Source organism: Takifugu flavidus, chromosome 1, assembly GCF_003711565.1.
Source record: "Takifugu flavidus isolate HTHZ2018 chromosome 1, ASM371156v2, whole genome shotgun sequence".
NCBI lineage: Eukaryota > Metazoa > Chordata > Actinopteri > Tetraodontiformes > Tetraodontidae > Takifugu > Takifugu flavidus.
Window position 1 is genome coordinate 81,637 of NC_079520.1, and position 24,070 is coordinate 105,706.

Consider the following 24,070-nt stretch of genomic DNA (forward strand, 5'->3'; position numbering starts at 1 on the left):
CTGAGTTCTGTAAAAAGAAAAAAAAGAGTTATTTTTAAAAAACTTTATTAAATAAAAACTTTTTTAAATAAAAAGTTTAAAAACTTTAGATGGAAAACTACTTTTTTTTTTACACTGCAAACCCAAAAAGAACAGAAGCACATGGAATCACTGTGGGAGAGGGTTCGAGGGAGGAAGCTGCCCTGGACATGTGCCCTGAGCATTGAGGGCACCTTGAAATGGAAAAACCCCAGAAAGCTCCGGCTCCCAACCCTAACCCTAACCCTAACCCTAACCCTAACCCTAACCCTAACCCTAACCCTCACCCTCACCCTCTAACCCTCTAACCCTCACCCTCTAACCATAACCCTCACCCTCTAACCCTAACCCTCTAACCCTAATCCTCACCCTCTAACCCTAACCCTCTAACCCTAACCTAATCCTCACCCTCTAACCCTAACCATCACCCTCTAACCCTAACCCTCTAACCCTAATCCTCACCCTCTAACCCTAACCCTCACCCTCTAACCATAACCCTCTAACCCTAACCCTCTAACCCTCACCCTCTAACCCTAACCCTTTAACCCTGTGACGGGTGCAATTAGGACCCAAAAGCAGCACTCTGGAAAACTGGACCATGGTAGTGACTTTTATTAACACACGGGCAAACAGGAACTCAGGCAGACAAGGAAACACAGGAAATAGTCCGTTCTTCAGGCTCAGCGTCCGCACAAAGTCTATGGGTTGCAGGCTGGGGAGTGGGTCGAGCAGAGATGGAATGCAGAACCAAGGGGGAAGGACATAAATCCTCGGAACTGTGCAGTTCCACTGACAGCGGGCAGGAGTGACAGAAAGGGTCTTACAGGAGAGGAGGCTGATGATGTAGCGGAGCAGACTGGGGACGAGCAGCAGCGAAGTCGGGGACAGGTGGCGAAGTCAGGACCAGGTGAGCAGACAGGAACCAGAAACGCTGAGGCAGAAGTCGTAGTCAGGGGCAGAAAGCAGGTAGGTTGTCCGGGGAACAGGCGAGGCAGGCAGAACGGAGACAGGCAGGGTCGATAACGGGGAATCTGGCAGGGAAACAACGCTGGAAAGTCTCGCATCAAGGCAGAAGAACAATCTGGCAAAGACTGAGAGTGCAGGGGAGGCTTATAAGCAGGGCTGATTGGGAATGAGCTGCAGCTGTGCTGCAGGTGAGTGGAGTTGAGCTGACGGGGTGGGAGTGGCTGGCAGGTAGAGTGGAAAATTACTGGGGCAGAGGGACAGGAGGGAACTGGGGAAATGGGGCTGTGACTAACCCTAACCCTAACCCTAACCCTCCAAACCCTAACCCTCTAACCCTAACCCTCCAAACCCTAACCCTCTAACCCTAACCCTAGTAACCCTAATCCTAACCCCAGAAAACTCCAGCTCCCAAGCCTAACCCTAACTCTAGTAACCCTAACCCTAGTAACCCTAACCCTAACCCCAGAAAGCTCTGGCTCCTAACCCTAACCTTAACCCTAACCCTAGTAACCCTAACCCTAACCCCAGAAAGCTCTGGCTCCTAACCCTAACCTTAACCCTAACCCTAGTAACCCTAACCCTAGTAACCCTAACCCTAACCCCAGAAAGCTCTGGCTCCTAACCCTAACCTTAACCCTAACCCTAACTCTAGTAACCCTAACCCTAGTAACCCTAAGCCTAACCCCAGAAAGCTCCGGCTCCCAACCCTAACCCTAACTCTAGTAACCCTAACCCTAGTAACCCTAACCCTAACCCCAGAAAGCTCTGGCTCCTAACCCTAACCTTAACCCTAGCCCTAACACGTGTGTAAGCGTTAAACACTGAGATACTGCTGCCGCCGATGAGTGTTTGCTCATTCAGAAGATGATTTATTCCCAAGTTAGGACTTTCCAGTTTGGCACTGTGGTCACTTTAACCTCACTTTGACTATTTTTAACAACATTACCACAGCACAGTAAAGAAAACATCCTGATATTAATGTAGCAAGAACAATTTCCTCAGTTGCGGGGGATGACTGGCAGCTTTTGGATCAGCCTGTTGGATCTGATCCAGTAAAGGTTCACACCTGGATGATTTGGGTTCAGCTGAGGGTTCGACATGTATCACATCAGAGCAACTCTATCGTTGAATGTCTCCACCTTCCACCACTAGACACCTAATTACAGCAATAAACCCACCTTGATCCAGACAGTAAAAGATTAAGTTACCCAGATAAGAGCTCTGTGTCCCCTGGTTCAGAACTGAAGACGCCTTCTGGAGAGAAGGGGAAACGTCTTCAAGAAAAAGCCCCAACAAGTCCAGCTGATGTAATTTAATGTAAGTTAGTGTAGCTATGTTATTACAGTCAATCAATCAATCAATCAATCTTTATTTATATAGCATCTTATACAATCAAAATTGTTTCAAGGTGCTTTCCAGAATCCCAGGGCCTGACCCCAGACAAGCAACAGTGGCAGGAAAAACTCCCCTTTAACAGGAAGAAACCTGGAGCAGGACCAGGCTCATGTAGGGGGACCCTCCTGCTGATGGCCGGCTGGGTAGAGAGGAGAGGAGAGGAGAGGAGAGGAGAGGAGAGGAGAGGAGAGGAGAGGAGAGGAGAGGAGAGGAGAGGAGAGGAGGGGAGGGGTAGAGGAGAGGAGAGGAGAGGAGAGGAGGGGAGGAGGAGAGGAGAGGAGAGGAGGAGGAGAGGAGAGGAGAGGAGAGGAGAGGAAACCATGACCCAGTGGGGTGACAGAGGCCTGTCAGGTGATCATGTTTCCGGACCCCGGCAGCCTCGGCCTATAACAGCACAGCTAAGATGTGACCTAACGATTAGACGACCCCCTAAGTATGATAATCTGTCTGTCTATGATAGTAACTGGAACTACAGAATTAGTAACAATAAGCTTTTTCAAAGAGGAAGGTTTTAAGTCTGATCTTAAAAGTAGCGATGGAGTCAGCCTCCCGTACCTGGACAGGGAGCTGGTTCCATAGCAGGGGGGCCTGGACAGGGAGCTGGATCCATAGCAGGGGGCCTGGACAGGGAGCTGGTTCCATAGCAGGGGGGCCTGGACAGAGAGCTGGTTCCATAGCAGGGGGGCCTGGACAGGGAGCTGGTTCCATAGCAGGGGGGCCTGGACAGGGAGCTGGTTCCATAGCAGGGGGCCTGGACAGGGAGCTGGTTCCATAGCAGGGGGGCCTGGACAGAGAGCTGGTTCCATAGCAGGGAGGCCTGGACAGGGAGCTGGTTCCATAGCAGGGGGGCCTGGTAGCTAAATGCTCGGCCCCCCATTCTACTCCTAAAGACTCTGGGAACCACAAGTAGACCAGCATTCTGAGAGCGGAGCGGTCTATTGGGCTGGTAAGGTGTCACGAGCTCCTCCAGGTAGGATGGAGCTAGGCCTCTGAGGACCTGGTAAGTCAGGAGGAGGGTTTTAAGGCAGCCAATGAAGAGATGCCAGTACAGGAGTCATGTGACCTCTGTGGTCAATACCTGTCAGAACTCTGGCTGCAGCATTTTGGATCAACTGGAGGCTTCTTAAAGAGTTGTTTGGACACCCTGATAATAAAGAGTTACAATAGTCCAGCCTGGAAGTAACAAATGCATGGACTAACTTTTCAGCATCATGGTGGGTCAGCAGCTTCCTGATCTTTGTGATGTTCCCCAAGTGAAAAAAGGCACTTCTAGAGACTAATTTAATGTGTGAGTTGAAGGAGAGATTTGGGTCAAAAGTTACTCCTAGATTCCTCACAGAGAGACTAGATGTTGAGATACCATCTAGAGTGATCATGTGATCTAATCTATCCCTGAGAGGTTCAGGACCAAACACCATGACCTCAGTTTTCCCCGGGTTAAGGAGGAGGACATTTGAAGACATCCAGGAGTTTTGGGTAGCGGCCGGAGGCAGGGACCTTGGTGGTCTGATCCCCAGCTGCATAAACTGGCTCTAGGGACATGGAATGTCACCTCTCTGGTGGGAAAGGAGCCTGAGTTGGTGCGCGAGGTTGAGAAGTTCCGACTAGATATAGTTGGCCTCACCTCGACGCACAGCAAGGGCTCTGGAACCAGTCTTCTCGAGAGGGGTTGGACTCTCTACCACTCTGGAGTTGCCGATGGTGAGAAGCGACGGGCAGGGGTGGCAATTCTCGTTGCTCTTTAGCTCGGTGCCTGTATATTGGAGTTTACCCCGGTGGATGAGAGGGTAGCCTCCCTTCGCCTTCGGTGGGGGGACGGATCCTGACTGTTGTCTGTGCCTATGGTCCAAACAGCAGTTCAGCGTATCCACCTTTTTGGAGTCCTTAGAGGGAGTGCTGGAGAGTGCTCCTTCTGGGGGCTCCCTCGTCCTCCTGGGTGACTTCAATGCTCACGTTGGCAATGACAGTGTGACCTGGAGAGGTGTGATTGGGAAGAACGGCCCCCCTGATCTGAACCCGAGTGGTGTTTTGTTATTGGACTTCTGTGCTCGTCTCAGATTGTCCATGACGACCACCTTGTTCAGACATAAAGGCGTCCACATGTGCACTTGGCACCAGGACGCCTTAGGCCCCAGATCGATGATCGACTTTGTGGCTGTGTCATCGGATTTGCGGCCGCATGTTCTGGACACTCGGGTGAAGAGAGGGGCGGAGCTGTCAACTGATCACCACCTGGTGGTGAGTTGGCTCCGATGGTGGGGAAGGATGCCGGACAGACCCGACCGACCCAAACGTATTGTGAGGGTCTGCTGGGAACGCCTGGGAGAGTCCCCTGTCAGAAGGAGCTTCAACTCACGCCTCCGGGAGAGCTTTGACCATGTCCCGGGGGAGGCGGGGGACATTGAGTCCGAGCGGACCATGTTCCGTGCCTCCATTGTTGAGGCGGCTGACTGGTGCTGTGGCCGCAAGGGTGGTGGTGCCTGTCGTGGCGGCAATACCCGAACCCGCTGGTGGACACCAGCGGTGAGGGATGCCGTCAAGCTGAAGAAGGAGTCGTATTGGGCCTTACTGGCCTGTGGGACTCCTGAGGCAGCAGATAGGTACCGGCGTGCCAAGCGGAGTGCAGCTACGGCCGTTGCCGAGGCAAAGACCCGGGCGCGGGAAGAGTTCGGTGAGGCCATGGAGAACGACTTTCGGATGGCCTCGAAAAGGTTCTGGACCACCATCCGGCATCTGAGGAGGGGGAAGCAGTGCACTGTCAACACTGTGTATATTGGTGATGGTGTGCTGCTGACCTCAACTCGGGATGTTGTGGATCGGTGGAAGGAATACTTCGAGGACCTCCTCAATCCCACCAACAGGCCTTCCAGTGAGGAAGTAGGGCCTGGGGACCTGGAGATGGGCTCTCATATCTCCGGGGCTGAAGTTGCCGAGGTAGTCAAAAAACTCCTCGGTGGCAAGGCCCCGGGGGTGGATGAGATCCGCCCGGAGTTCCTTAAGGCTCTGGATGTTGTAGGGCTGTCGTGGTTGACTCGACTCTGCAACATTGCGTGGACATCGGGGGCGGTGCCGCTGGATTGGCAGACCGGGGTGGTAGTCCCTCTTTTTAAGAAGGGGGATCGGAGGGTGTGTTCCAACTATAGGGGGATCACACTCCTCAGCCTCCCTGGTAAGGTCTATTCAGGGGTACTGGAGAGGAGGGTCCGCCGGACAGTCGAACCTCGGATTCAGGAGGAGCAATGTGGTTTTCGTCCTGGGCGTGGAACAGTGGACCAGTTCTACACCCTCAGCAGGGTCTTCGAGAGTGCATGGAAGTTTGCCCAACCAGTCCACATGTGTTTTGTGGACTTGGAGAAGGCATTCAACCGTGTCCCTCGGGGGGTCCTGTGGGGGGTTCTCGAGAGCATGGGGTGTCGGGCCCGCTGATACGGGCCGTCCGCTCCCTGTACGATCGGTGCCAGAGTTTGGTCCGCAGTGCTGGCAGTAAGTCGAACTCGTTTCCGGTGAGGGTTGGTCTCTGCCAGGGCTGCCCTTTGTCACCGATTCTGTTCATAATTTTTATGGACAGAATTTCTAGGTGCAGTCGTGGTGTTGAGGGGGTCCGGTTTGGTGACCTCAGGATCGGGTCTCTGCTTTTTCCGGATGATGTGGTCCTGTTGGCGTCATCGGCCCGTGACCTCCAACTATCACTGGATCGGTTCACTGCCGCATGTGAAGAGGCTGGGATGAAAATCAGCGCCTCCAAATCCGAGGCCATGGTTCTCAACCGGAAAAAGGTGGAGTGCCTTCTCCGGGTCAAGGAGGAGATCCTGCCCCAAGTGGAGGAGTTCAAGTACCTCGGGGTCTTGTTCACGAGTGAGGGAAGAATGGAGCGGGAGATCGACAGGCGGATCGGTGTGGCGTCCACAGTAATGCGGACTCTGCACCGGTCCGTAGTGGTGAAGAGAGAGCTGAGCCGAAAGGCTGAAATGAGCTTCCTCCGTAGGGTGGCTGGGCTCTCCCTTGGAGAGGGTGAGAAGCTCTGCCATCCGGGAGGAGCTCGGAGTAGAGCCGCTGCTCCTCCACGTTGAGAGGAGCCAGATGAGGTGGCTTGGGCATCTAGTTAGGATGCCCCCTGGACGCCTACCTGGTGAGGTGTTCAGGGCATGTCCCTCCCGTAGGAGACCCCCGGGAAGACCCAGGACACGTTGGAGAGACTATGTCTCTCGACTGGCCTGGGAACGCCTGGGGATCCCTCCGGATGAGCTAGAGGAAGTAGCTGGGGAGAGGGAAGTCTGGGCTTCTCTTCTTAGGCTGCTGCCCCCGCGACCCGACCCCGGATAAGCGGTAGAGAATGGATGGATGGATGGATGGATGGAGTCCGCCAAGGAAGAAGAGGCCTTCAGACTGATGCACGTCAGTGTAGCTTGACTGAACTCTTAACATGTCTGGGATCCATCCATCCCTCCCTCCCTCCCTCCCTCCCTCCATCCATCCATCCACTCATCCATCCATCCATCCACTCATCCATCCATCCATCCATCCATCCATCCACTCATCCATCCATTCATCCATCCCTCCATCCACCCACCCATCCATCCCTCATCCATCCATCCATCCACCCACCCATCCATCCATCCACTCATCCATCCATCTATCCATCATCCATCCATCCCTCCACTCATCCATCTATCCACTCATCCATCCAGCTATCCATCACCCACCCACCCACCAATCATCCATCCATCATCCTTCCACCCATCCATCCATCCATCCATCCATCTTCCGGGGTCAGGTCGCGGGGGCAGCAGCCTAAGGAGAGAAGCCCAGACTTCCCTCTCCCCAGCTACTTCTTCCAGCTCATCCGGAGGGATCCCCAGGCGTTCCCAGACCAGTTGAGAGACATAGTCTCTCCAACGTGTCCTGGGTCTTCCCGGGGGTCTCCTACCGGAGGGACATGCCCTGAACTCCTCACCAGGGAGGCGTCCAGGGGGCATCCTGACTAGATGCCCAAGCCACCCCATCTGGCTCCTCTCAACGCAGAGGAGCAACGGCTCTACTCCGAGCTCCTCCCGGATGGCAGAGCTTCTCACCCTCTCTAAGGGAGAGCCCAGCCACCCTACGGAGGAAGCTCATTTCAGCCGTCTCACATATTTACAGGAGTGATGTCCAAGTTCATCTTTCCTCTTCCCCTTTACTCATCTGTTCATCAGCAGGAGAGTTCTCCCACATGAGCCTGGTCCTGCTCACGTTTCTTCTTGTTCAAAGGGAATCCAGGATGTCCTCCAAAGTTCCTCATTTGTCTTTGTAAAAATCTTTAATTACTAAAGATTACACCTTCTTCTAATGTGATGGTGTCACACACACTCACATAATAACACGTGTGAACACACAGCCATGATGGTTGAGTCTCTTTGATAATGCAAACAGGTCCAGGCATGAAAACAGGTCGACCGACACCTTCCACAGAGGTGACTGCAACACGCTCGGGCCTGAGCCGAAGAGCCACTAATCCACAGGCTGTTGCTCGGTTTCCGAGGTAATAGCTAGCATTGAATTTTATTGATTTTTGGGTAAAGGAATTCTCACCTAAATTTAAATGATAAACTGTCCAGCGTGAAAAGTGTGAAGCTCACAGCCTCTGAGCTTCAGGAGCAAACCAACAGACCAGCAACAGACAGCAGATCAGTCAGAAAGACTCCAGACAACAGAAACATAACAGCTTTGATACGGTTAGGGGTTAACCCTTATTAGGGTTAGGTGAAGGGTTAACCCTTATTAGGGTTAGGTGAAGGGCTAACCCTTAACAGGGTTAGGTTAAGGGTTAACCCTTATTAGGGTTAGGTGAAGGGCTAACCCTTATTAGGGTTAGGTGAAGGGTTAACCCTTATTTGGGTTAGGTGAAGGGCTAACCCTTATTAGGGTTAGGTTAAGGGCTAACCCTTATTAGGGTTAGGTGAAGGGTTAACCCTTATTAGGGTTAAGGGTTAACCCTTATTAGTCCATTTTCCCAGGAAGTATGAGCAGCATGTAGAACAAAAATGACCAGAACTTATGAACAAACACCTCAATGTTTTTGTGTCTTTATTGTGAAAAAGATCACAAGAAACGAACATATTCACATCATGTAACAGGAAGTGGTATTCCAGTAGTGATGAGGATCCAGGTCAAAGGTCGCCTTACTCTAACGGCAGCATAAATCTGATGAGTTTCATGATCATAATGATAATATCTTTATCCTTCTCACTAATTGGTTGCTATCAGTGTCAGAACGATCATACTCACAACCTGATCCAATTACTTGTGTTTGCTTCCATGGCAACGAGGACTAATCAAGCATCTTCATTAAGCTCACATATGTTGATAGATGCGAAGTGACAGCAGAAAAGCTGGTGAGAATAACGCAGCTGCAGCTTCAACCAGCATCTCTAGAGTCCCAAAGACTTGCGTACGATCTTGTGTGCTCGCTTGTTAAACTGGTCTCTGTCCTCTCGCCACATTTTTGAGGCATCAACATTTGCACCACTTTCGTCATTTGGCTCTGAGAAGAAAAAAGAGAGGGAAGAAAGATCAATAGTCAATACAGTAGTTAGCATTAGCGACCAATACCAGCACCGAGATTGGGTTTGAATGGAACTCTGTAGGTATGTTATTACAGTCAGTGGTGTTATTACAGTCAGTGGTGTTGTTACAGTCAGTGGTGTTGTTACAGTCAGTGGTGTGGTTACAGTCAGTGGTGTTATTACAGTCAGTGGTGTTGTTACAGTCAGTGATGTTACAGTCAGTGGTGTGGTTACAGTCAGTGATATTGTTACAGTCAGTGATGTTGTTACAATCAGTGATGTTACAGTCAGTGGTGTGGTTACAGTCAGTGATATTGTTACAGTCAGTGATGTTGTTACAGTCAGTGATGTTACAGTCAGTGGTGTGGTTACAGTCAGTGATGTTGTTACAGTCATTGATGTTATTACAGTCAGTGTGGTTACAGTCAGTGGTGTGGTTACAGTCAGTGGTGTGGTTACAGTCAGTGGTGTGGTTACAGTCAGTGATGTTGTTACAGTCAGTGGTGTTGTTACAGTCAGTGTGTTGTTACAGTCAGTGGTGTGGTTACAGTCAGTGGTGTTATTACAGTCAGTGGTGTTGTTACAGTCAGTGATGTTACAGTCAGTGGTGTGGTTACAGTCAGTGATATTGTTACAGTCAGTGATGTTGTTACAATCAGTGATGTTACAGTCAGTGGTGTGGTTACAGTCAGTGATATTGTTACAGTCAGTGATGTTGTTACAGTCAGTGATGTTACAGTCAGTGGTGTGGTTACAGTCAGTGATGTTGTTACAGTCAGTGATGTTGTTACAGTTACTGATGTTACAGTCAGTGGTGTGGTTACAGTCAGTGATGTTGTTACAGTCAGTGGTGTTGTTACAGTCAGTGATGTTGTTACAGTCAGTGGTGTTACAGTCAGTGATGTTGTTACAGTACAGTCAGTGGTGTTGTTACAGTCACTGATGTTATTACAGTCAGTGGTGTTGTGTTACAGTCAGTGGTGTTGTTACAGTCAGTGGTGTTGTTACAGTCAGTGGTGTTATTACAGTCAGTGGTGTTATTACAGTCAGTGATGTTACAGTCAGTGGTGTTATTACAGTCAGTGATGTTATTACAGTCAGTGGTGTTGTTACAGTCAGTGGTGTTGTTACAGTCAGTGGTGTTGTTACAGTCAGTGGTGTTATTACAGTCAGTGGTGTTATTACAGTCAGTGGTGTTGTTACAGTCAGTGGTGTTGTTACAGTCAGTGGTGTTTTTACAGTCAGTGGTGTTTTTACAGTCAGTGGTGTTGTTACAGTCAGTGGTGTGTGTTACAGTCAGTGGTGTTATTACAGTCAGTGGTGTTATTACAGTCAGTGGTGTTGTTACAGTTAGTAGAGGACAAACATGTCCCTTTGATCATTGGATTCATGTGATTTACATCAGGGAAAATAAACAAGCATAAAACTAAAAAGTAAACATGATCCTCCATTGGAAACACTCTAAATGATGTCCGGCCTCTTGATTGTTCTGTTCCGTTTGTAGCGTCCTCTGCTCCTCTGACAGAAGCAGCTCTTCCTCAGAGGTCAGGTTTAGACGTGATTTTACCAAGGTCAGAGGTCACATGCTAGTCAGAGTCGTATGGATCCCCGAGACAGAAATACAGGACCACATCATCATTAGGAATCGTATAGCTTAACCTCTTTCCCACAGTTAAACAGACCTACCGTATTAACCGGACTATAAGCCACTACTTTTTTCCCCATGCTTCGAACCCTGCGGCTTATTTCTTCGCTAATGGCCATCAGGGGGCGCCGGCGGTACAAAAACAAGAGGTGCAAGAGGTCAATGCAAGACTTTCTTTTGGAGTAAAACTCCACACAAAACTCTGCAGGACACACAAAACATTTTTACCAGTGTCATCATGGAAAGTACACAAAGAAAAGCAATGTCGCAGATTTTAAGGTGACAACAATCGATCTGTCAATCCAGGAAGGCGTTAGAGCGGCTGCACGGAAGCTTGGCGTGAACAAATCCATGGTGAGACACGGAGACACCAGCGGGAAGAACTGATTCAAAAAACAACAGAAGCTTTCAGAGGTCACATGAGCAGATGGCCTGAACCTTGAGGACTGGATCAGTGCAGTGAGCAGCCGGCCGAGGGGCCACCAGGCAGATCTGATCGGAAGGGTTAAACAATCACCAGAGAAGTGTTTCACACCGTAGTGTTTTAGATTTAGGAGACGAAAGGATCCGTCATCAGGGCGCAGACGGCCCTCCCTCAGCAACGCCCTCCCATTGCAACCCTGACCAAGCTTAACCCTCTAACCCTAACCAACCCTAACCCTGACCAACCTTAACCCTCTAACCCTAACCAACCCTAACCCTCTAACCAACCCTAACCCTCTAACCTGAACCAGCCCTAACCCTAACCAACCCTAACCCAAACCAACTCTAACCCTCTGACCTGAACCAACCCTAACTCTAACCCGAACCAACCCTAACCCTCTAACTCGAACCAACCCTTACTCTAACCAACCCTAACCCTCTAACCCGAACCAACCCTAACCCTCTAACCCAAACCAACCCTAACTCTAACCCTAAGCAACCCTAACCCGAAGCAACCCTAACCCTCTAACCCTAAGCAACCCTAACCCTCTAACCCAAACCAACCCTAACTCTAACCCTAATCAACCCTAACCCTCTAACCCAAACCAACCCTAACCCTAACCCGAAGCAACCCTAACCCTCTAACCCAAACCAACCCTAACTCTAACCCTAAGCAACCCTAACCCTCTAACCCAAACCAACCCTAACTCTTACCCTAACCCTCTAACCCAAAGCACCCTAACCCTCTAACCAACCCTAACCCTGACCAAGCTTAACCCTCTAACCCTAACTCTAACCTAACCCTCTAACCAAACCAACCCTAACTCTAACCCTAACCCTCTAACCCAAACCAACCCTAACTCTAACCCTAACCCTCTAACCAAAGCAACCCTAACCCTAACCCGAAGCAACCCTAACCCTCTAACCCTAACCAACCCTAACTCTAACCCTAACCCTCTAACCCAAACCAACCCTAACCCTAACCAACCCTAACTCTAACCTAACCCTCTAACCAAACCAACCCTAACTCTAACCCTAACCCTCTAACCCAACCAACCCTAACTCTAACCCTAACCCTCTAACCCAAACCAACCCTAACTCTAACCCGAAGCAACCCTAACCCTCTAACCCAAACCAACCCTAACTCTAACCCTAAGCAACCCTAACCCTCCCCAGTAGAGGAAATTGTTGCAAATTCCTGAATAACACATCTAGGTTAAGATAATGTGCTTCACAGTATCTTGAGCTTTTTCCCACCCTGTTTCTGAAACCCTGATCAGTGCTAGAAATGACTTTCTCACATTAGAGTCTTTAATCAAGAGATCAATGGGCCAGATTCACGAAGCGTTCTTACGAACAAATTTGTTCTTAAGTCCCACTTACGAACAGTTGACGAAGATTGTGGCATTCACCAATTTCTTCTTATCCTGGATTTATTCGTAGGTAAGAACAAATCCTACGAACACTCAGGAGTACTCTTACGCACATTTCAGTGCCGACATGTTGGCATGGTTGGGTTTTCTTCTCTTGTGCAGTTCAATAAAATTCAATATTACAATGATAATTCTGTCATATTTATTTATTTGTTTATTTCCTATTTTTGGTGATTTACGGAGAATTTTAAAATTACGTAAATGTGCCAATGACTTAACATTAATCAACCAAATTGGAAACCATGCCAAAACTGTCTTTTTATTTGATTTTATCTTGATTTATTTTATTAGGGGATCGAGGATATGCCCTGGCTCCCTGGTTGTTGACACCACTGACCAACCCTCAGACTCCACAGGAGTTTTATTCAATCAGATGCATGCGCGCAGTCGCTCCACCATTGAACGCACCATCGGCATGTTAAAGGGCCCCTGGATGTGTTTGGACCCAGAGCCACGACCCCGTGAGGATGTGCGTCCTGACGCAATGATGGGGCCAGACTGCAGGCACGCGGTTCACGTTCGAGCGCGATTAATTGCCCGTTTGTGAATAAAATGCATTATTGTCACAATCCGAGCACAGCTTTTACACGTTTATTTTTTTTTACATTCTTCTTTTTTTTACATTCTCGTTGATTTCTTTAAGCGTGTTGGCTATAGTCATCAGGGTTGAGGCAATTTTATCAAGCGTGTTAGCCATCCTTTCTTGATTGTTCAACACGGCGTCAGAAATCAGCCGGGGAGAGGCAAGCTTTGGGCATTTCGCTTTGGGCATTTGGCTGCTTTTTGCTCTGTCTACAGGGTCCTGCTGCAGTTCCTTTTATGGGCATTAGTGGGCGGTGACTTATGCTAATCGTATGTTAATTAGACTCACCTGGCACGCGCTTTCAACTTACGAACAGATGGCATTCATCAATCTAAGAACACAGCTGCGAACAATTCTGGGGCTTACGAACGCGTTGATGAATCCGACGTAAGGTTTTCTTAAAAAACTTCTTAAGGACAACTTAAGAAAGAATCTAAGAAGATTCGTAAGAACATATTGGTGAATCTGGCCCAATGACTGCAGGTAATGTTCAGCTATCATTAGTTCATCACAGTCAGACCTTATTTGCAGGTAGCTGTAAAAACTCTTCAGTTCCTGTTCAGTTCCTTCAGTTCCAGCTCGTTAAAACACCTCTGAGCTGGCACAAATGTTGCTGCAACATTATTTCTGAATCCTGAGATGAAGTCGGTCCCATAAGTCATTTAAAGCCATCCTGCTCCATATGCGTCATAGCAGATTTTTCATAATTTCATGATGACTTTGTTTACTCATTTTATTTTTCTGTCCTCTAAAGACATCTGCATTTGGCCTCTATAGCTCTCCATCTTGCTGATGGAGCCCCGACTGCATCATCAGAACAATCAGAACCACAATCATAATACTAATAATAGTAGAAACAATAATTCGTTTGATTTAAAGGCCCTTTTCTGAAACTGAACTTCATCATATAAACTATTAAAAATAAAAGCACACAAGAAAAAATTGAAAATAACAAATTGCAATCAGCTGTGGGTGACTTGGAAAAGGCGTAGCAGTGTCACTAGCATAGTTTTATTAGCTCAATTAGCCATGTTGGGGGTAGACCACCTCCCATGACCCTGCTGATCTGATCCTTAAACAAGCATCAGGTGACACAAGTATTGTAAAAAGGTGCGTGGCACCCTAGCAAGCAAGACGTCCCATCATTCTTTGTGGTCACACAAGACATCACCAAACATCTGGTGTATTGTACATGTAGGACAAAGTCCTGGCAGACCGACCGGTTGCCTGCCAACCCGCATCACCCCGCTAAGCTCTCAGGTCCACTGCAGGGTCATTGGACTGCAACAAGGCTTTCACAGTGCTGAACGGGCCCACGTCCATCTCCTGCAGTGTGGAAGGGGCTGTCCAAACTGCATTTGACTTGCTGACGATGGCACATTTGAGTTGCAATAAAAATGTCTAAACGTGTAGACCAGCGTTTTGAAATAACCTTCTCTTTCTATGAAAGATATTAGTTTGTCCTCTTTAAAAATTAGGGAAACATTTGGCAAGACAGATTGGATGAATTTGTGTTGATTACAGTGATGTGACATTGATTAGCTTAAGCTAATGGCAACCCTTCCTGTGAGCCGTGGCCTCAGTGACATCTTTACCTGCCAACATGCTGACAACGGACAACAGGATCTTCTCCACACTCTGAACAGGACTCCATCTTTCTGCACTGCTTTCATAACCCATAGGATCATCACCAGGAGCATGAAGGATGGAGATACAAACTCTGCCATCTGGATAAACTGAAAGAATGGAAAAAAAAATGCAGACGAGGTTTTGTTGCTGCAATGTTGCAAATGTTTCATGTGTGGTTCTGATTTGGCTACAGGCTACAGGCTGAGGCTACAAGCTGAGGCTAAAAGCTAAGGCTACAGGCTGAGGCTACAGTCTACAGGCTGAGGCTACAAGCTAAGGCTACAGGCTGAGGCTACAAGCTAAGGCTACAAGCTAAGGCTACAGGCTGAGGTTACAGGCTACAAGCTGAGGCTACAAGCTAAGGCTACAGGCTGAGGCTACAGGCTAAGGCTACAAGCTAAGGCTACAGGCTGAGGTTACAGGCTGCAGGCTGAGGCTACAAGCTAAGGCTACAGGTTGAGGCTACAGGCTACAGGCTGATGTTACAGGCTACAGGCTGAGGCTACAAGCTAAGGCTACAGGTTGAGGCTACAGGCTGATGTTACAGGCTACAGGCTGAGGCTACAAGCTAAGGCTACAGGTTGAGGCTACAGGCTACAGGCTGATGTTACAGGCTACAGGCTGAGGCTACAGGCTAAGGCTACAAGCTAAGGCTACAGGCTGAGGTTACAGGCTGCAGGCTGAGGCTACAAGCTAAGGCTACAGGTTGAGGCTACAGGCTACAGGCTGATGTTACAGGCTACAGGCTGAGGCTACAAGCTAAGGCTACAGGTTGAGGCTACAGGCTGATGTTACAGGCTACAGGCTGAGGCTACAAGCTAAGGCTACAGGTTGAGGCTACAGGCTACAGGCTGATGTTACAGGCTACAGGCTGAGGCTACAGGCTAAGGCTACAAGCTAAGGCTACAGGCTGAGGTTACAGGCTGCAGGCTGAGGCTACAAGCTAAGGCTACAGGTTGAGGCTACAGGCTACAGGCTGATGTTACAGGCTACAGGCTGAGGCTACAAGCTAAGGCTACAAGCTAAGGCTACAGGCTGAGGTTACAGGCTGCAGGCTGAGGCTGCAAGCTAAGGCTACAGGTTGAGGCTACAGGCTACAGGCTGATGTTACAGGCTACAGGCTGAGGCTACAAGCTAAGGCTACAGGCTGAGGTTACAGGCTACAGGCTGAGGCTACAAGCTAAGGCTACAGGCTGAGGTTACAGGCTGCAGGCTGAGGCTACAGGCTACAGGCTGAGGCTACAAGCTGAGGCTACAAGCTGAGGCTAAAAGCTAAGGCTACAGGTTGAGGCTACAGGCTGATGTTACAGGCTACAGCTGAGGCTACAAGCTGAGGCTAAAAGCTAAGGCTACAGGTTGAGGCTACAGGCTGATGTTACAGGCTACAGGCTGAGGCTACAGGCTAAGGCTACAAGCTAAGGCTACAGGCTGAGGTTACAGGCTGCAGGCTGAGGCTACAAGCTGAGGCTACAAGCTAAGGCTACAAGCTAAGGCTACAGGCTGAGGCTACAGTCTACAGGCTGAGGCTACAAGCTAAGGCTACAGGTTGAGGCTACAGGCTGATGTTACAGGCTACAGGCTGAGGTTACAGGCTACAGGCTGATGTTACAGGCTACAGGCTGAGGTTACAGGCTGCAGGCTGAGGCTACAGTCTACAGGCTGAGGCTACAGCTAAGGCTACAGGCTGAGGCTACAGGCTACAGGCTGATGTTACAGGCTACAGGCTGAGGCTACAGGCTAAGGCTACAAGCTAAGGCTACAGGCTGAGGCTACAGTCTACAGGCTGAGGCTACAGGCTACAGGCTGATGTTACAGGCTACAGGCTGATGTTACAGGCTACAGGCTGATGTTACAGGCTACAGCTGAGGCTACAAGCTAAGGCTACAGGTTGAGGCTACAGGCTACAGGCTGAGGCTACAGCTAAGGCTACAAGCTAAGGCTACAAGCTAAGGCTACAGGTTGAGGCTACAGGCTGATGTTACAGGCTACAGGCTGAGGCTACAGCTAAGGCTACAAGCTAAGGCTACAAGCTAAGGCTACAGGCTGAGGCTACAGTCTACAGGCTGAGGCTACAGCTAAGGCTACAAGCTAAGGCTACAAGCTAAGGCTACAAGCTAAGGCTACAAGCTAAGGCTACAAGCTAAGGCTACAGGTTGAGGCTACAGGCTACAGGCTGAGGCTACAGTCTACAGGCTGAGGCTACAGCTAAGGCTACAGGCTAATTAACTGAGTGCTCCATGTGGCAACATTTATACATTTGAAAAAAAGCTGCTGGATTGATGGATTTCTGACCTGAAGACAGACACAAACTCTAATTTTGATTGTGAATGTGAAAAAGATGAGAAATAAATATTCAAGATCAAGACAGTCGTGTCCATTGTGCTGTTCAAGACCAGAAGCTAAAATGTTTCAGAAAGACACAGAGGTGATTGGACTCACTGTTGGGGTGGAACATCTCACACGTGAACCTCATCTTTGGAGGACTGAGGGGATAATCGGATGGGAAACTGAGGACTGCAGGAAAAATACCACCTTCAAAGCACGTGTCCTGAGGGCCCCTGAGACAGAGAGAGCATGTTGGCTTTGATCTTGGAGTTAGATCTTCATCACTTTCTTCCTCCGCCCAGGTGGAGGAGGCTCCATCTCTAGCAGATCAGACCTCAGACCTTCCTCTCTGAAAAGGCTGATAGTCACTAGTTCTGTGGTTCCAGTTACTAACATAGACAGACAAACTATCATACTTAGGGTGTCGTCTAATCATTAAGTTATATAATAATTATATATAATAATATAGAAATAATTATCTAATCATTAGGTCTTAGCTGTGCTGTTATAGGCCGAGGCTGCCGGGGTCCAGAACCATGATCACCTGATCACCAGGATGCTGGAACCCTGCTGGGTCATGGTCTCCTCCCCTCTCCTCTCCCCCCCCTCCTCTCCTCCCCTCTCCTCTCCTCCTCCTCCCCTCTCCTCTTCTCCTCCTCCTCCTCCCCTCTCCTCCTCCCCTCTTCTCCTCCTCCTCCTCTACATCTACAGGCTGCCTTCATAGCTGTCCGCTGACCTGCTTGATATTTTTACTATATTACTTTCTTACTATATTTTTACATCCTATCAATTCATTTAGAAATAGATATTTGCCACTCTCTCTTCTCCAAGGACAGCAGCAGGGCGACACCTGTCTGCTTCATCTGTGATGGGACCCCCCCTCCCCCCGATCCAGATCCCATGGTCATGTTGCATATAGGCAGAGGTTCGTACTCACATGATCAGAGCCTCCCATTCAAAGAAGTTCTCCTCATTGGCTGGGCCTGCACAGGAAACACACATGCACACACAAACAATTGACCTTTGTTGGCCCACTGCAACATTAAATCTCGTCAGCAGAATTGGAGCAGTCTCGAACCATCAGGTAAAAAAATCACATGCTAGACAGAGTCAATCTGTCTTTCAGGCTTCGTACCAGTCGTTGAACGCAGCTGGAATTAAAGACTGAATGAAAACACCTTCCCTTGATGCAGACACCCAACTATAGGCTGAGGTCCTGCCTTCTCTTTTGGTCTAAGATCCTACGTAAAGATCCTACGTACCCCCAATTATAGGACGCCCTCTAAAGCAGACTCATCGCAGCGTGATCAGAGTTCAGGAACAAGCCTGAAGCCTCTCCCCACACTAAAGTTTATCATGGAGCTGGAGCTAACCCTAACCCTCTAACCACTAACCCTCTAACCCTAACCACTAACCCTCTAACCTAACCACTAACCCTCTAACCCTAACCACTAACCCTCTAACCCTAACCCTCTAACCCTAACCACTAACCCTAACCCTCTAACCCTAACCACTAACCCTCTAACCCTAACCCTCTAACCCTAACCCTCTCCCCACACTAAAGTTTATCATGGAGCTGGAGCTAACCCTAACCCTCTAACCCTAACCACTAACTCTCTAACCACTAACCCTCTAACCCTAACCACTAACCCTAACTCTCTAACCCTAACCCTCTAACCCTAACCCCCACACTAAAGTTTATCATGGAGCGGCCCAAGGTTCAGTGCTCGGTTTTATAAATACTCCCTCTCGGGGTTAGGGTTAGGGTTAGTCTAAGTATTCAATAAAGTTCCATTGGTACGATGATGACACCCATTTCTATTCATCAATGGAGCCAGACCAAACTCATCTGCTCTTGAAATTCCAATCTGCCTCAGAGGCCTGGATGAACTCTGATCAACCTGAAATGATCCCACTGGGTGGAAACACCTTGGGAGAACAGTCTCTTCTGCTCTCCACTACCACTGTCAGGTGGTTTATTCTAGCAGAATCATTCCTTGGACCCTCATTAAGCTCGTTACAAGGTCTGCCTTTAAGCACCTACGCAACATTGCTAAAATGTGGCACTTTAATGCAGAAAGAATAGTCCAGGCAATTATTTCTTGCAGGCTGATTATTGTAATTCACTCTTTTTGGGCTGTCCAAATAAGTCATTAAAGACTGTCCAAGTGGTCCAGACTAGAACCAGATGAATCCAGTAGGGCATGTCCTACATTGGTAGAGCAGACATTAAAATTCTCCTCCTCACGTCTACGGCCGTTCATGGTCTCGTGCCCTGTAACTCTTATAACCCTGTATTATCCGTCCAGAGTACTAAACTCTCAAATGTAGGCTGACTTGTAGTTCCCTGGGTTTACAAAAGCAGAGCCCCCGGTTCTGTGGAAGCAGCCACCCGTCTGGATCTGGGAGCTCATCACAGAGTCGGTGCTAAAGCGAGGCTTCTTATGTTGGATGGAGCACAAGGTGCCTGAGACCAGGCCTTCAGTGGAAGTGGTGCCGGCACATTCGCAGTGCTCTTTCACATGAAGGTTGCTTGTGCACCTCGTAAGAACATCAGCTACGGTGGACAACTGAGCTGCTAATTGTGCTATGCTCGTTATTGCTCCTCCCACAAAAAAGGATTTGTGCAGCAATACTCAGAACAATCTTAAATCTAACTTTAACACCGAATAGTGGCTCCGTCTTCCTTGAGTGAAAAAACTCAACTTCAACACCTGATTAGGATTCTGCATTTCTCCACATATTGCCAACAGCATAGCTGTGCACGTACGTGCCAACCTGACTCCACGTACCTGCTCACTCTAGCATTGATAGCTCGTTAAGGTATCTGCCTGATTGATGTCTAGTCTCCCCTTTCAGCCATCTCCATCGTTCAAAGACATCTCCTACACAGATCTTTGCTTTCTTTCTGACTTTGTCACAATGTTGTTGGGAAGTATAACGAGGTATTTTATGCATCGTAACATCGGGCATTTGGGATTGGAAACGTTCATATCTGTGCTAACTAGTAATCTGGGACTCTACTGGTTGGTACGAGCAGAGCAAAGACCATAACGCAACAGACCAAACATCACCAATAGTTACAGGCTGACACTTTACTTTGGAAATAAAAAATATTCTGGCTGGACAATTGTTGCCATATATTTGCAATTAGCATGATTCCTTAATGCCTGTTGATATCAGGGTACATTTTTGATTACTTTCAGTACATTTCTTAATAATAGTTTCTTTAAGCATCTACACAGCGTATAATTGAAACACGTAAAAACAACTTTTCAACCAATAAAATGAGTTTGCTCAATCAAATATTGGTCCATGGTGGATTGTTTCGGATAATTATGGATGTGGAGAAGTTTTTCTTCTTTCAAACTCATCTTTTCTACAGATGCTTTTGTTGACTTCCACATTTTATCGTAAAACTACTTATGGAACACATTTTAAAACAACCAGGATTGACCAAAGTGCTGTATAGAACGTGGCCATAGTATAAAAATAGTTGGAATTTAACTGAAACAATTGAAATACTCCCCTTACCACTGGCTGATGGATTCACCCCAGTGCCTCACAGCCGGACACCGATTTCCCCAAAGTTGGTGCCCTTTGTTCTCCAAGCATTCTCTCGCATATTCTTCTAATCAGTTCTATTTGAAACTCCCAGGTGCACAGGGCTTGTTTCTAAAAAGCATCAGGCTTGTCTGGATGTTCTTCCTGCAGCACAGCTTTTCTTCTCATGACTCCTCCATGAAGGTCATATCTGTGCAGGTCAAGCTGAACATTTGAACACTGAACCAAACCGTCAGACTCTGTCAGATCTTCCTGGAAGTTCTGTCAGCCATTCTAAAGGGAGGAAATGGTTCCTACGACCACTATCGTATATGAGCCGTGACCTCGACTAACTACGGTCTGACTCTTGGCTCCAAGTTATCAGTGGGCTTAGACCTGCAGTTTCTTGCCGTTGCAGATTGTTACTTTCCCTTTTCACTTGAAAAGTGTACAACTCAAACATGGATATTGCTTTTAGAATATTGAAGAGTGTTTCATATTCACTTAATGCCTTTTGGAACTCATTTTCTCTTCCACTTTACATTAAAGACATTAAAGGGAGGTTGGTGAAAGTGCAGTTTAGTCCTGTTTAACTAAAGATGCTCACCTGCGAGAATCCCCTCAGGTGGATTCAGGGTCAACTCTACAGACACACAAAGATTTCAGGTTATTTTCTGCAACAGAAAAAACAAATAGAGGCAAAAGCTGAGAGTAAAATAAACCTCTTCTCACCCAAAGATTTGTCTTTATCAACCTAAACATGTCATTTATTATAATGTAATACGCGAAACTTAAAATGCTCGTTTAAACTTACACAATTTGAAGCTGTTAAAGTTACAGCCCACTAATCAGCAATGTTTTAAAGGAAAATTCTGGAAGTACTAACATTGTTCCGTCTATCGATTCCGTGCACACAAAAATAAGCTTTAGGTCTTTTCGTGAATTCGAGTCTTTATTTACAGCCACGAATCATCCCAATTTAGCAGAACACACTCAATCGCCGGTGTTTCAGCTGGAGTAAAAGTGTTTTTTAAGCCGATTGATTTTCCCTGTACAGTAGTGAAGGAGCCGTTAGCTTAGCATGTTGCTAGCGTGGAGCGCGGCCGTGAACGCAGCAGCATTACGGTTCACTCACGTTTGTACTCCGCCATGAGTCTCTTTAAAGCAGTGCCCGCCATCGCGGTGTCACGGACACGAAAAATCGGAACGCAGAAATTTCCACTCTTCTACTCCCAAACGACAACGTAGCGAAATCGCGCATGCGCACACGCCGCCCTGCTTCTCTGGCCATTATCGGTTGCAACCATCTTATATTTCACACGTTAGCGCCACCTTCTGGGCTGGAGTGTGCAGCGAGCGTGACCGACGGCCTAAATCCGACCGCTAAACCGTCTAACAATCTGAAGGCAGCATCGTCTGAATTTCTCCTTATTAACTCTGTAAAACTGAACGGTATCTTGTTTTTTTAAGTGTTTCTTTGTGCGTGAATCTTCTTTGTTGTTGCTCCTATGGCATATCTTCTTCTACATTCTTTTGTATGTTCTAAAACATTCAACCTTAATGCTCTCTGTCCCAATGCTTCTGCCATTTCCTCTTCATTTCATTTAGCTATACGTTTAATCTCAGGTTTACTGTATGTTACAGCCATTACATTTGTTATACCCATCCACCATTTCATTGTCTTCAGTTCCTCTGTGCCGGAAGCTTGGCCTCCACCTCTGCTCTCGTTGGCCTTGCAGCATATCTCCCACATTATGTCTTGTCTGGTTTCTAACTGGTTTTATTTAATGCTGAGCAGTGACTACTGGAGTCTGATAATTTGAGTGATTTTGGTCTGATGTCTTCTATCCAGAAGGCAAATAGCTCACCTGCATACACTGTTAAATTATCATTGATTCTTTTATTTAATACAATTTGTAACTCCAGAACTACAAATGTTATACCTGCCCTGTTTTGCCCTAATTTGGATGCATCGGTGATCTGTGTATACTTTAATAAACTGCCAGTATTTTTTACTTATATAATTGTTGACTTCTTTCACACTTTACTCTTTATCTTTTTTCCAATAAACTCAAATCAATACTTGCCTCTTCCACTATCCAAGATGGGATGGCATAGAAAGGGCCCATCTTACTAACCCTTTGTCAGCAAACCTATTCTCTCTAATCAGGTCTTCAGTTGTCCACCTTTCTTCCACTGACATTTGAGCATTTCACCCACCTCTACTTGCAAGGCTGACATGAGTGAGTGTGTTTGCACCACAACACACTCTTAGTGCATGACATTTCTAACATTGTCTTTGATTCATATACCCCAAATCTAACACAGACCTGATTAAACCTACCTACACCATTTTAAATGATGCTCTATATGCCCCCGATCTCTAACTTTTAAAAACATATTAATATTCAGAATCTTTTTACACCTCCCCACTACCTTCTCGATGTGTACTTTCCAATTACCAGTATAGCCATTCCTTAACTGGCCGACTGTGATATGTTGGGGGTTAGGGTTAGGGTTAGGTCTTTGACACAGTGGAATAAATGCTCATTTTTGGTGATCGATTTATTAGTTTAACGTGAAGAACTTCAGTCCAAGTGTTCGTACATCAACATTGACATACATGGAACAAGTACAGAACACATTAACCGGGAGTGATTCATGTGACTTAACGAGGAGCAACTGTGACAAACCAAACCCCTCCGACAAGATTCAAATGCAAAACTTCATACTTGGTGAATTAAATAAACACAAACACACAGTGAACCCTTGTTTCTGCTGAGTCAGCCTTTCAGGTTAATGATGACACACACAAACAGCTGGAATGTGAGGATCAAACGTTCACCGACAGACATCTGAATGTTAGTATGATACACTACACAAGGGGAGAGCAGAGACTGCCCTAGGGCCTCCCTGAACCAGACAAATCTCAGCAGCCCACTTGAGAACACAGCAAATCATCATAAAATGAAGACATTATGCTGAAACATTCTGCAGATGAGAACCTTAGCATCTTCATCTCATCATGATCAAGTCCTCTTTGATCTCTTTGGTTGTTTTTATTGGCTATTAGGTAACCAGAATTAATAAAGTAGGCAAAACATAGCTGTCAGGGTGGCTAGCATAGCAAAACCAACATGCTATTGCTAATTCCTCACAGCTGACCACTGATAGCTAACCCAGTAAGGCTAACATGGTTGAATCAACACAACATGGCTTACCCGTAAAAGCTGACATGATATGTCTCACATGGTAAAGCTGACATGGTATGCATCACATGGTAAAGCTGACATGGTATGCATCACATGGTAAAGCTGACATGGTATGCATCACATGGTAAAGCTGACATATAGGCTAGCACAAATAGGGTTCAAAAAGATTTAATGGAGAAGTGATTCCTCTACTAAGTGCTTATCCAGGGTAAATGAACCTCTATTTTTAGGTTAGTAGATATTTTATTTTTCATGACAAAAGCTTTTTCAGTTCTAAAAATAGTCAGGACTGCCTGGAAGGTTTTATTCTTTGTCTGTATGACCGGCTTGAATCAAAATGGTTGGCTCTGACCTCA

At 47.4% G+C, this 24,070-nt stretch overlaps 1 protein-coding gene and 2 long non-coding RNA genes across 3 annotated transcripts; 1 reads left to right on the forward strand and 2 right to left on the reverse strand.

Moving 5' to 3' along the window:
* Positions 1-2,332: 2,332 nt before the first annotated feature.
* Positions 2,333-3,590, reverse strand: LOC130529049 (uncharacterized). The gene is made up of 2 exons (XR_008951481.1): positions 2,935-3,590; positions 2,333-2,504 (listed from the first exon to the last, which is right to left on the reverse strand). It is a non-coding gene; the product is annotated as an uncharacterized LOC130529049 (long non-coding RNA).
* Positions 3,591-8,425: 4,835 nt separating this feature from the next.
* On the reverse strand, positions 8,426-21,787 carry ube2g2 (ubiquitin-conjugating enzyme E2G 2 (UBC7 homolog, yeast)). Its single transcript, XM_057052760.1, has 6 exons — positions 21,638-21,787; positions 21,110-21,145; positions 17,897-17,942; positions 17,074-17,192; positions 14,601-14,741; positions 8,426-8,899 (listed from the first exon to the last, which is right to left on the reverse strand). Exons 1-6 carry the CDS (start codon positions 21,678-21,680, stop codon positions 8,787-8,789), a joined length of 498 nt encoding a protein of 165 aa, XP_056908740.1. The 5' UTR covers positions 21,681-21,787; the 3' UTR covers positions 8,426-8,786.
* Positions 12,312-12,996, forward strand: LOC130536676 (uncharacterized). Its single transcript, XR_008953431.1, has 2 exons — positions 12,312-12,432; positions 12,714-12,996. It is a non-coding gene; the product is annotated as an uncharacterized LOC130536676 (long non-coding RNA).
* Positions 21,788-24,070: the final 2,283 nt, after the last annotated feature.

Bases quoted from the DNA above. Each gene is read 5' to 3' on its own strand.
- ube2g2 (XM_057052760.1), bottom strand. From the start codon at position 21,680: ATGGCGGGCACTGCTTTAAAGAGACTCATGGCGGAGTACAAAC. The intron at 21,146-21,637 runs GTGAGTGAACCG...GTGTGTCTGTAG, and splicing joins ACTCATGGCGGAGTACAAAC to AGTTGACCCTGAATCCACCT. The intron at 8,900-14,600 runs GTAAAGATGTCA...TTTTCTTCTCAG, and splicing joins CGTTGTCAGCATGTTGGCAG to AGCCAAATGACGAAAGTGGT.